This window comes from Phyllostomus hastatus, unplaced genomic scaffold (genome assembly GCF_019186645.2).
Source record: "Phyllostomus hastatus isolate PE091 unplaced genomic scaffold, TTU_PhHast_1.1 phas_contig_210, whole genome shotgun sequence".
NCBI lineage: Eukaryota > Metazoa > Chordata > Mammalia > Chiroptera > Phyllostomidae > Phyllostomus > Phyllostomus hastatus.
The window spans coordinates 32,063,266-32,075,744 of record NW_025333737.1 but is presented as its reverse complement, the minus strand read 5'-3'; the positions used below and the strand labels follow the sequence as shown (position 1 = coordinate 32,075,744).

The 12,479-nt window shown below is 62.7% G+C and overlaps 1 protein-coding gene across 1 annotated transcript; it reads left to right on the top strand.

The window, feature by feature from the left end:
* The first annotated feature begins 2,284 nt into the window (after positions 1 to 2,284).
* Positions 2,285 to 12,410, top strand: FAM171A2 (family with sequence similarity 171 member A2). Its single transcript, XM_045836705.1, has 8 exons — positions 2,285 to 2,526; positions 6,124 to 6,351; positions 6,558 to 6,650; positions 8,909 to 9,067; positions 9,146 to 9,325; positions 9,424 to 9,540; positions 9,667 to 9,793; positions 10,392 to 12,410. Exons 1-8 carry the CDS (start codon positions 2,409 to 2,411, stop codon positions 11,875 to 11,877), a joined length of 2,508 nt encoding a protein of 835 aa, XP_045692661.1. The 5' UTR covers positions 2,285 to 2,408; the 3' UTR covers positions 11,878 to 12,410.
* The last annotated feature ends 69 nt before the right edge of the window (positions 12,411 to 12,479 follow it).

Sequence of the window (12,479 nt, the reverse complement as noted above, 5' to 3'; positions counted from 1 at the left end):
GGCGTAGCTCAGTGAATTGAGCGTGGGCTGCGAACCGAAGTGTCGCAGGTTCAATTCCCAGTCAGGCCACATACCTGGGTTGCAGGCCATGGCCCCCAGCAACTGCACATTGATGTTTCTCTCTCTCTCTCTCTCTCTTTCTCCCTCCCTTCCCTCTCTAAAAATAAATAAATAAAATCTTTAAAAAAAATAAATAAGTGTCTAGTCAGCGGTGCTCAGTGGTGGGAATGGAAATGAGGGTAGGGAGCTAGCGACAGAATTACGCAGGTGTCGGCAGCGGGCTGACATTTCAGGCTGTGGTCAGGGAAGGCCCCTCCGGTGAGGTGAGCAGAGAAGCGGGTGAACGAGCCAGCGGCTGCAGGCCCCAGCATCCTGGACGGAAAGAGCAGCCGGTGAAAGGCCCTGAAGCGGGGGCAGGCTTGGCGAGTTCGTGCAGAAGCACAGAGGCCCAGGGGCCAGAGACCCGTAAGGAGTCGGGGGATGAGGTTGGGGGGCAGGGCGGGCAGGCAGCGCCTGTGACCCAGGGGAGGACTTTGGGCTGGACGCTAAGTGTCAGGGGAGGCCACAAAGGGGCAGGCTTCCCTCACAAGAGCTGCTACCTGGAGGGGAAAAGGTCAATTCGGAACAGAACAGAACAATTTGACACCCATGCATGGCAAGTTCCAGAACAGGTTTCTAGTCGGGTGACTGCATATTTTTAGGAAAAGATGAAGCCATGATCCTTGAACACCAGCCAAACCCACCCTCCCCCACCACCATTACAGTTGGACAGCCTCAGTTTGTCCCCACCCAGCAAAGCATTTGGCATTTGTCCTTGTACACAAGACAGAGACGTCAGCTGGATGGAAGAGACTTGGATTGAAAACTGAACAGTTTTGGTACAGCTGAAGGATATCTCTACGGGGGTGTCCCAAAGCTCCATCCTAACCCTGGGCGGCTCGGCACGGTCACGAGTCCCTCCATCCTGCGGGTGATGGCTGCTGGCCTGGAGGGAGCTCCGGGACAATGGGTGGCTGAGGCAGATTCCTTCCAGGCAGCCTTAACAGATTGTAAAATTGGGTTGTAACCAACAAGATGAAATTCACCAGGGACGAGCGCTAAATCCTGTGCTGAGGTTCCAAAATTTTGGTTACATAAGAATAGGACTGGGAAATCTGGTGAGGTGGAAATTTATGTGGGGAGGAGGAACAGAAGAAAGGAAAGGAGGACAGGCAGAACGGAAGACAGGAGGGAGGGAGGGAGGGAGGGAAGAAAGAAAAAGTTTGCTGGTTTTGGTCCACAATCCGAAAACAAGGTTCCCTTATTTCCGAAGACTCAGCCAGGAGAGAAGCACCAGAAGAGAGGCCTGCATGGCTGAGGTCCTTGCCCTAGGTATCCAGGCCCCTGCAGGGCACTGCATGTTGAGAAAGAAAGGGTAACAAGCCGGCGAGAACCAGGAGAGGGACGCCAGATTAGATGAGGATTTGGCCACCCAGAAGCGGAGGAGTGATGACAACCAGAATCTGGAAGGAAAGAGCTTGGCTGGGACTAGAGGACAGATCAGTAGCTGTCTTCAAACATGGGCTTGATGGCCGAGGAAGAAGGAAGAGACTTAGATGGTCATCAGTGAACCAGAACCAGTGGGACCAACCGGTGATTCTCAGGTGGGGAGACCGGCTGTTTCCACCTCCAGGACTTCCTGACCATTATGATAACCCATCAATGGATCTTACTACCTGGGCCAACGATAGCACCGGGTCAGGGATGTGTTACACCCTGTGCGTCATTATCTCATTTCCTTGCTACAACAGCCCCCACGAGGTAGAGATTACAATTCTCACTTTAAAGTAAGGTCATAGCTTAACAAGACGCAAGAGCTAGACAAGAACCTGGGACTGACTCCCAGGGGGCTGGGCCTTATCTCCCCAGCACTGCCCTAATGTTTGTGCGGAGAAAAGGGAGCAGTAAATCAGGGCAGTTCTTACACTTTTTGGAGACCCTTATGACGGTACCCACCCCTTTGACTATGTTGCAAGCAATAGCCATTTCCCTCACCCCAAATTTTGCACCAGATTTCGGGGACTCCAGAACTCCAAGCACCGTGGAGATTGGACCCTCCTCGCTACACTCCTTTGCAGCTCTGAATGTGGGAGCGCAGGATGGTGGCTGCGGGGTGGGCTGAGCTCTGGCAGGGCCAGTGGGCTGCGGGCGGAGCGGGGCGGTGAGGGGGCGGTGCCCGGAGGCCCCGGGGGTGGGACGCCGCCTGCAGGGGGCGCTGGCGCGGCTCCGGGCGGAGACAATCGCACTGAGCGGCCGCCGCAGCCAGAGCGGGAGCCCGAGCGGCGCGGCGCGGAGCTGGGGCTGAGCGGGGTCGGCGGAGCGGGGCCGGGCGGAAGCCATGGGCCGCTAGGGCTGGGCCGAGCCCCGCGATGCCGCCGCCGAGTGGCCCCAGCGTCCTGGCCCGGCTACTACCGCTGCTGGGGCTGCTGCTCGGCGGCGCCTCCCGGGCTCCCGGCAAGTCGCCGCCGGAGCCCCCCAGCCCGCAGGGTGAGTCTCGGACGGGGTGGGGGCAGCGATCGCGGGCCTGCGCCCCCCACCCCCACCCCCACCCCCACCGGGCCTCCGCCCGCCAGCCTCCTCTTGGCGGCGCTCGTGAACTGGGGGCTATTCTATTCCCCGGATTTGGGTGGGGGAGATAAGCGACCTGGGTCCGGCGCTTACAGGCGAGAGGGGGACCGCCGGGGAGGGGGTCTCGGGGAGACACAAATGGGGAGGGTGGGGGTCCCCAGGCTCTGCGCCGCCGCCCCCTCCTGCCTTGTTTTTCTCCCTCCCGGTCCGCGAGGCGCTGCTGCCTGAGCCATTGTCTGCCGTAGACACCCGCCCAGGGGCGGGCTGGGGCGGGCGCCCGCTCCGCAGCCCCCTGCGGGTTCCTCGCTCCAGAACGCGGCTGGGTGGGGGCGCAGCATCGGCTGCCACCCTGGGCCCTGACGGGGGCTGGGCGCCTAGAGCTGGGTCTGACGGAGGGAGGGGAGAAGGGGGAGTGGGTGAGGCTGTGGGCGGATTGACTGTTCGAATGGGGTTTCTCCGCCTTGGAGCCTGACAGCCTCCAGCCGGCCCCTCAGGTTCAGGTTTTGGGGTGCACCTAAGAAACGCTGCTCAGCCAATTAAGGAGAAGGGGCTGCAGTCGGGGGGGGCTCTGAAAAAGGGGTACATTGTGATTCCCAGCTTGGCGCATGGCAGGGCTGGGGTGGCGGAGCCATGCCGAACTGGCTAGCTGGTGGTGGGCAGTGCGGGCTGGGAAGGCAGGTGCCTGGGTCCTGTCCAGCAGGCCTCCGGCCACCCCTGTCCCCAGTCTGCTCCCAGATCACCCCCTCCTCACCTCACTTCTCCATCGCAGTGGAGGCGACCCTCCCAGCGCCTCACCGGGCCCAGGTGGGTGTGTGAGGTGGGGGTGGGGTCGGCTTCTGCTGCGGGAGAGGGTGGAAGAGCTAGACCACGGCTCCCTCCCTCGCTTGGGTTCTCAACCCACTCCAGGCCCGCACCCCGCTTCTAGCCTCCTGCCCCACCACCCAGCTCCTGCTGTCCCCTCTCCAGTCCCTGGGCCCCCTCCCTGTCTGACCCCCGACCGGTGGCTCTCCGCTCCTCACCTCCCCACCAAGAAGCTGGCAGGAAAAGCCGGGTGGGAGCACTCGATGAGGGAAGTGGGGTCCGGATGAAGGGAGGGGGTCGGATTTCCGCCTGGAATGAGGCAGGGCTGCGGCCAGGAGAAGCGGATACTGCGTGGAATGTCAGGCTTTGAGGCACGGGGAGGGTCTCCTGTGGCCTCAGCCTTCCCTGCACTCGAGGGCGCAGACCAGACGAGCCTTGATGGCTAGGCATGGGCCCTCGGTGCTCAGAAAACCTTTCCCAGGTCCTGCACCCCGAAGAAGGGGGCCCAGGGAACTGGCTGGAACAGAGCTCGGATCGGGGCTCTCCCAGTCTGCTGGCTGGAAGCCCCAGTGAGGGGACGGGGGTAGAAGCCGGCTAGGCACCTGCACCTCCCCCGCTCCGCCGGGCACCACTCCTCCGGGCCTTACCTGCCCACCCGGTTTGATCCCGGGGCTCTCTGCCCTTTTCTAAGGAGCTGGCCCTCGAATCCGAGGCATTCCCTTAAATGACCATAGTCCACGAGCCTGGGTTCCCTCTTCCCAGCTGCTCCATCCAGCTGCTCTGAGCCTGGGGTGGGGGTAGGGAGTCGCCAGCCCCCTCTAGCTTCTCAGAATTCCTACTGGGGGCCCCCGGGGGGGCGGGGCGGGCGTGGCGGAGGGGAGGCTGCCAGTTCCCTGGAGAAAGAGAGAGCAGAGAGCAGGAGCGGGTGGAGGGCATCCACCCGCCCCACAGTGCTGGGCTTTGGCCTGGGAAGGGACGGGGTGCTGGGTTCAGGAACAGCTGGATGGGATGCCAGGGGCAGGCGTGGCGCTGGCCCGGGCCCTGGGGTTGGAAGCTTGAGATAAGACACCTGCCACTGTTGAGTATCCGACTCCAGCCACGAGGCCCCCTGACCGCCCCGTGCCCTGTGGCCCTGAGCCCCTCGGTGCCCGGCTCTTTCCTCTGTGCCCGGACTCCCCGGGTTTGCACCCAGCACCCAGCCCACTCCTCACCTGCCTCCTGGGGCGCCCAGTTAGGTTTCTGTACCCTTCCAAACATGACGCCTCCTCTGAGACTGGCACAAGGGGGGGACGAGGCGTGATCTTGAGGGTGGGGCTGCGCTGAGTGGGAAGGGGTAGAGTGTGCGCTGCATCGGAGCGGCTGTCCAGGGAACGCGTGAGAACAACTCTGGGCCTGGGTTCTCCCCCCCCCCCGCCCCCTGTCACCCCATCTGAGATGGGGACACCTTGCAGGCTCCCACCCACTAGGCCCTCTATGCGCTAAGGGCAGGTTTGGCTGGAAAGCAAAGGACTAGGACTTCCCTTCCCAGCACCCTCCACACCAGTTTCCTCGGGCCTGGGTCACTCCCCTCCCCCTCCCTTTCCCCTTGCCAGGGCCCCAGCTCCCTGCCCATCTCTTGGGAGGAAAGAGGATGTTGCCATGGTGACTGACTTGTAGCTGACCAGCCTGGAGGGGGCTGGCAGTACCCTGGAGGAGGAGGGGTCAGGAGGTACTCGTTTGGGCTTCCGGGTTGGGATGAACCCCTAAATCTGAAGGGACACAGGTTCGTGGAAAGGGCTCCAGGAAGAGGCTGGATGAAGGGAATGACCAATTCCCTACTGTCCCCGTCTTAGTTTTTTCCTGAGAACCCAAACTCTGGCCAAGCGCCCCACCCTCTCTTCCAAATGGCTGAATCCTGACCTCTCCTACTTGCAGCCCCTGGTTCTTCACTTATTTTTAAAGATGTATGTATGTCTGTATGTCTGTATGTCTGTATTTTTAGACAGAGGGGAAGGGACGGAGAAAGAGAGGGAGAGAAACGTGAATGTGTGGTTGCCTCTCACACACCCGCACTGGGGACCTGGCCGGCCACCCAGGCGTGTGTCCTGACTAGGAATTGAACCAGTGACCTTTTGCACCGCGGGCCAGGGCCGAATCCATGAGTCACACCAGCCAGGGCTGACTCATTCTTCCTCAAGAAAGCCTCCCTTCCCTCCCTACTCCCTGACACAAGCCTGCAGGGCTCAGTGGGTAAGAATTTGGGCCTAGAGGTCAACTCCCAGGTTTGGTTCCCAGATCTCCCACTGAAATGTAGTACAAGTATATAAATTCTTTGCGCCTCAGTTTCTTTATCTGTAAAATGGGCTGCGGGCCTGTTTTAGCAAGTCTAATACACCATTGACTGGAAGATGGACCATTATTTCATGCACCAATTAAGAAATGCTGCCGGTTATAGTTATGACATCTTCGACCCTAGGCATAGCCGGGGTTCAGAAATGTGCAAATGTGGAAAAGCGCGCGTGTTAGACTCGATGGTAGTAGTGCCCCCCGCCTTCACAGAGGCTGATGTGAAGTGTGAGGGCTCCGCGACATGCCGGCTTTTATAACATCTTGTCTGGGCTTGGACACAAAGCTGCTCCCCGCCCGCGGTCCTCTCCTCTTCTGATCTCGGGGCTCCCCTCGGTTCTCTCTTCCGCCTCCTCACCGCCCCCCGCCCCGCGCCCGTCCTGTCCGCAGAGATCCTGATCAAGGTGCAGGTGTACGTGAGCGGGGAGCTGGTGCCTTTGGACCGGGCCTCGGTGGATGTGTTCGGGAACCGCATGCTGCTGGCCGCCGGCACCACGGACTCGGAGGGGGTGGCCACGCTGCCCCTCAGTTACCGCTTGGGCACCTGGGTGCTGGTCACTGCTGCCCGCTCCGGCTTCCTTACCAACTCCGTGCCCTGGCGCGTTGACAAGCTGCCCTGTGAGTGCAGGGGCAGGTGGAGGGGGGGACGGCAGCTGACCCCATCAGCCCCTTCCCAAGATAGCCCTGGGGGGCAGAGGGGCAGGCTTTCCGGCAGCTGCTGCCTGGGCTGGGGTATGTGGAGGGAACTGAGGGAGGGTGACGTCACTGGGACTCGGGTGGTGGGAGGGGCTTTCTCTGGAGCTGACGGGCCGCCCCTCCCGCAGTGTACGCGTCCGTCAGCCTCTACCTGCTCCCGGAGCGGCCCGCCACCCTCATCCTCTATGAGGACCTGGTGCACATCCTCCTGGGCTCTCCTGGTAAGGCTCCCCCAGCCCCCCCGCCGCTCCCCCTCCTCACCCCCGACCCGGGTCTAGGGAGCGGTGCTCTCCCAGCCTAGCTGGGTGCCCCTGGGCAAGTCACTGAACCTCTGAGCCTCAGTTTGTTCATCTGTCCATCTAAGATGTGGGTATTGATAGTATCGACATCATCAAATTGAGGGAAGGGTCAAATATTACCGAGCAAACAAAAAAACAGCACGGGAGGTGGTCAGTCAGTGTTTATTGCTGTTGGGGCTTCTCGTTGGTTTCTGTCCCCCCTCCACTCCTGCCATGAGCACTCCCGCTCCCTGCCACCTTTGTCTTCAGTGGGTCTCCCCATCCTTGGTGTGCATCTCCCTGGTGCCTGGCCATGTTCGGGGACACCAGAGGGTCATTCCAAGGCACTGAACACCGATGCAGCCCTGCAGCGGCCCCAGTGACCCCGCGAGCTCTCAGCCTCACTCAGCTGAGACTTACTGCTGTGCCTGGGCCGGGCCTGGCCCTGGGTCAGGTGTGGGGAGCGATGGTAAGGGAGAAAGGGCCCACTCCCTGCCTGTGGAGTTCACGGTCAAGGAGGAAGACACACAGACAGATCGTCACAGGCCCTGGAATAATTACTGAATACAGAGCAGGCAGAACAGCGGAGTGAGCAGAGGGCAGCTGCGCTCAATACTGCGAAAACCCTGCCCAGTGGGTGCTGCAGGGCAGGAGAGCTCGGTGAAGGGCGCTGGGGCCGGGATGCGCTTGGGAGCTGAAGCGGGAGCAAAGGCACCTTCCCCGGGGAGGAAGGCCTGGGGCAGTCTTGCGGGTGCAGGCGCGGAAGGGGCTGCTCTGCTCTGCTCTGGCGTTGCCGGAGGGGCGCCTGGTGCGGCCCGGCCCATGAAGCCTGGCCGAGGGGGGACCCCCGCCCTGGCTAGTCCTAGGGAGCCGCACTGGGTTTTGGAGCTGTCCCCCCTCTAGAGAAGCCCGTCCTGAGTTAATGCTCTCAGCTCGAGCCCTCGTCCTCAAATTCCTCCTTTGCTCACCACCGTCTCTCTGGTCCTAAACCGGAGGCTTCTAAAATTTCTTTGGAGGCTACTAAAGTGCCAAAGGGACCCTTCTTTGCCCCCTAGCTTAAAGCCCCCCCAGAGCTCCTGCTGCTTCAGTGTAAAGCCCCGGCTTCTGGGGCCTGGCCTGCCACAGCCTCGCTGCAGGCCCCCAGCCAGCACGCTGCCCGGTGTCCCCAGGCCTTTCTCCCCGCAGTCCTCCTGGAAGTCCCTTCCCGCTGTCTTTCCTGGCTGTCTTGCTCATCCTGCAAGGTGCCACAGGGCCAGACGCCCCTGGCACCCTGCACCCCTCTGTTGTAGGAACGAGGCAGGATGGGATGGTGGGTGCCTGGGCCTCAGTCAGGCTCCAGCACCATGACCTTGGGCAAGTCACCGAACAGTCCCGCCTCCACTTCTGGACCTCTACACTGGGGTCAATGGTAAAGGGCCCCAAGTCAGGGGCTGTTGTGCTGATTGCAGCAGTTTCAATTATAGGGGCTGCTTGGAACAGCGCCCAGCCTGTCAGAGCCTGACGCGCGTTAGCTGTTCCCGGATTGTGTCCAAGTTCAGTGTTACACCCCCCACACCCCAAGACAGGCAGACACACAAAGTGCACCCACCACCCAGGCTCTCTAATGCCACAGCTGAGTAGCCACGTGCAGCTGTTTAAATGTAAATACATTTAAAATTCATTACATTTTAAAAAATTAAAAGTAAACCCAGTTCCTCAGTCACATTACACTAGTCACATGTTAAGTGCTGAATGGCCACACGTGCCTGTTGGGCACCATCATGGATAACCCAGACGGAGAACGCGTCCATCACAGCAGAAAAGGGCCAGTGGGTACCCCGGTGGACCGCACCACACTAGACTGCGGGCTCGAAGGCAGGGGATGGTGGCCTGTGTCTTACTCATTTTCCTGTCCTCAGCACCTAACACAGTGCCTGCCACATGGTAGGCAAGAGTCGTTTGAGGAACCTCATCACTTTATAGGTTAATAAGGACACGGTCTCAGAGAGCAAGTAACTTGCTCGGGGTCACACAGCTAGGACTGGATTTCTGAGCCATGTCCCTTCCAAACTAACGTTCTATGACCCCCACTTCTCTCCCCAAGTCACCCACCACCACCCCCACCGGCCTCCCACGTGGCCTGACCCGGTGGCTCCCTGTCTCAGACACTTGCTTTCTGCTCTGGTCCCTGAGCAACGGCGGCTCCTCCTCTCTCCATCCAGGTGCCCGGTCCCAGCCCTGGGTGCAGTTCCAGCGGCGGGCTGCCCGCCTGCCCGTCAGCTCCACCTACAGCCAGCTGTGGGCCTCGCTCACTCCTGCCAGCACCCAGCAGGAAATGCGGGCTTTCCCTGCCTTCCTGGGCACCGAGGCCTCCGGTTCAGGTACGCTGGCTGCCACGCACGGGAGAGATGTTCCCCCGCAGAGAATTCGGCCCTCAGCTCTGTGTCCCCTTCCCCCAGGCAATGGCTCCTGGCTGGAGCTGATGCCCCTGGCTGCCGTGAGCGTGCACCTGCTGACAGGCAATGGGACGGAAGTGCCGCTCTCAGGCCCCATTCACCTGTCGCTGCCTGTGCCCTCGGAGCCTCGTGCCCTTGCTGTGGGCACCAGCATTCCAGCCTGGAGGTTTGATCCCAAGAGTGGTGAGTGTCTCCGGGGGTTGGTTGCTGGGCCTGGAGTGGGGGGACAGAGACTTTAGACGGGGGCACCCTGAGCCTGACGCGACCCCTGCCTCTCCCAGGGCTGTGGGTGCGCAACGGCACTGGTGTGATCCGCAAGGAAGGCCGGCAGCTCTACTGGACCTTCGTCTCCCCCCAGCTGGGGTACTGGGCGGCTGCCATGGCTTCCCCCACAGCTGGTGAGAAAGTGGGGCAGGGAGGAGCGATGGGGGGCTGTGGGGGAAGGGGAGGCTGGGAGAGTGGACTCCTTCTGAAAGGCAGGAAGGGCATCCGCACCTGGGACGCTAAGCCCTCGCCTGGCACAGGGCTGGTCACCATCACATCGGGCATCCAGGACATCGGCACCTACCATACCATCTTCCTGCTCACCATCCTGGCAGCCCTGGCCCTGCTGGTGCTCATTCTGCTATGTCTGCTCATCTACTATTGCCGGTGAGTGCCACCTAGGCCCCCACGTTCTCCCATCCTGTGCAGACGGAGGCCTGCTCCGTGCTTGGCCTTGTGTTGGGCACTGGGGCCCCCAAAATGCATCAAGACATAGTCTGACTCTCAAGGCACTGACCGGAAAGCAGGGCACATGCACATGCAGACTGAAAACACTGGTGGCTTGAGAGAAGTGGGAGAGGGCAGGTGGGAGCTGCAGGCCAGGCCCCTCCCCAGACGACCTGCAGCTGCTTCCGCCAGCCCGGCTCTCTCGCCCACGGGACCTCAGGCTTAGGGGCTCCTCCCAGGTCCTCACTGTGCCTCCTACATGTGAAGGCAATTTACTGGAGAGGGACCCAAGTGGGCACAGCTGCTGGCTGGACCTCCTGCAGATGGGCAGGCTCTTTCCACAAACCTCTCCCAGGAGTTTTTCTTTTGTTCCTTTCCCCTTCCTTCCTTCCTTCCCTGCTTTCTGAGTCCCAGGCATTGTCCAGACCTCTCCAACTATGTCAGTCCCTCATGTTGAGGGGGATTGGGAGCTGCGGGGGTTAGGGAGCTGCTCTGACATTACACCTTTAAGGGCCTCCGTCTGTCCCCTCCTTTCCAGGAGGCGTTGCCTCAAGCCCAGACAACAGCACCGCAAGCTGCAGCTCTCCGGGCCCTCTGACGGCAACAAACGAGACCAGGCCACCTCGATGTCCCAGCTCCACCTCATCTGTGGGGGACCCCTGGAGCCCACCCCGTCGGGGGATCCCGAGGCTCCACCTCCAGGCCCCCTACACTCCGCCTTCTCCAGCTCCCGCGACTTGGCCACCTCCCGGGATGACTTCTTCCGCGCCAAGCCGCGCTCTGCCTGCCGCCCGGCCGCCGAGCCTGCAGGTGCCCGCGGGGGTGAGGGCGCCGGGCTTAAGGGCGCCCGCTCCGCGGAGGGTCCTGGCGGGCTGGAGCCAGGCCTAGAGGAGTACCGGCGGGGACCCTCTGGGGCCACGGCGTTCCTGCCTGAGCCGCCCTCGCCGCCGCCGCCCTTCGAGCACTACCTGAGCCACAAGGGGGCGGCCGAGAGCAAGACCCCCGACTTCCTGCTGTCTCAGTCGGTGGACCAGCTGGCCCGGCCGCCGTCGCTCAGCCAGGCCGGGCAGCTCATCTTCTGCGGCTCCATCGACCACCTCAAGGACAGTGTCTACCGCAACGTCATGCCAACCCTGGTGATACCCGCGCACTACGTGCGCCTGGGTGGCGACGCGGGAGCCGCTGGGGCGGGCGACGAGCCCGTCCCGCCCGAGGGCACGACCCCCGGCCCAGCGCGCCCTTTTCCCCAGCCCGACCCCCAGCGCCCACTGATGCAGGGCCACTCGGGCGCGGGAGGCGAGGGCAGCGGCGGTGGCGGCGGCGAGGGCTGGGGGGGCGGGCGCTCGGCGCCGGTCAGCGGCTCGGTCACCATCCCGGTGCTGTTCAACGAGTCCACCATGGCACAACTCAACGGGGAGCTGCAGGCCCTGACGGAGAAGAAGCTGCTCGAACTGGGTGTGAAGCCGCACCCACGCGCCTGGTTTGTGTCCCTCGATGGCCGCTCCAACTCGCAGGTACGCCACTCCTACATCGACCTGCAGGCGGGCGGCGGGCGGAGCACGGATGCCAGCCTGGACTCGGGCGTCGACGTGCACGAGGCGCGGCCTGCGCGCCGGCGGCCCCTGCGCGAGGAGCGGGAGCGCGCCCCGACGGCCGCCCCCCCGCCGCCGCCGCCGCCGCCGCCGCCACCACCACCACCCGCACCTCCGCGCCTGGCGCTCAGCGAGGACACGGAGCCCAGCAGCAGCGAGAGCCGCACGGGCCTCTGCTCCCCGGAGGACAACTCGCTGACACCGCTGCTGGACGAGGTGGCGGCGCCCGAAGGCCGGGCGGCCACGGTACCCCGAGGTCGGGGCCGCAGCCGCGGGGACAGTTCCCGCAGCAGCGCCAGCGAGCTGCGCCGCGACTCGCTCACCAGCCCGGAGGACGAGCTGGGGGCGGAGGTGGGAGACGAGGGGGCCGACAAGAAGAGCCCTTGGCAGCGGCGGGAGGAGCGGCCGCTGATGGTGTTCAACGTCAAGTAGCGCCCCCTCCCGGCCTGGCGCCGCCTCCCGGGCGGGCTCCGCCCCGTCCGCCGGGGCCCGTCCCCAGGGTGCGTGCCCCAGGAGGTAGTGGGGGTACTCGCTCTTAGCCCGGGGCCTTGAAAGGTACCCTGGGGCCTGCGGAGCTGTCCGGTGGTATGTGCTGGGTAATGAACGTCTTCGGGGGGGCCCCATGTCTGTCTCCAAGAGGGCGGTGGGAGGAGTCAGACCCCCATTGGGAGGTCCTGGGGAGGAGGGCTGGGTGGGGGGAAGCAGTGCCTGTATAAACGTGGCTGTACATAGAAAGTTCTATTGTGGGAAAGCAGGAGGGGCAACCAGGCCTCAGCGGCTAGTGTGAGGGCTGGGAAGGGAGAGGGCATTCTGTCGACCCCTGGGAGGGGAGGGGTGCTGCTTGCCGACTAGCCCACGCCCGAGCTACCAAGTCACCTTGGCTGGTGGCTGGGGCGGCTCTGGGGAACAGGAGTTAATGTGATGGGATCAGTGTGGGCGGCAGCAAATATAACTGGTGAGATTAACTGTGTGTGTGTCTCTGTGGGGCGGAGGGAACATGGGTGCTGGGTGGGGGCCCTTGCTCAGGGCTCCTG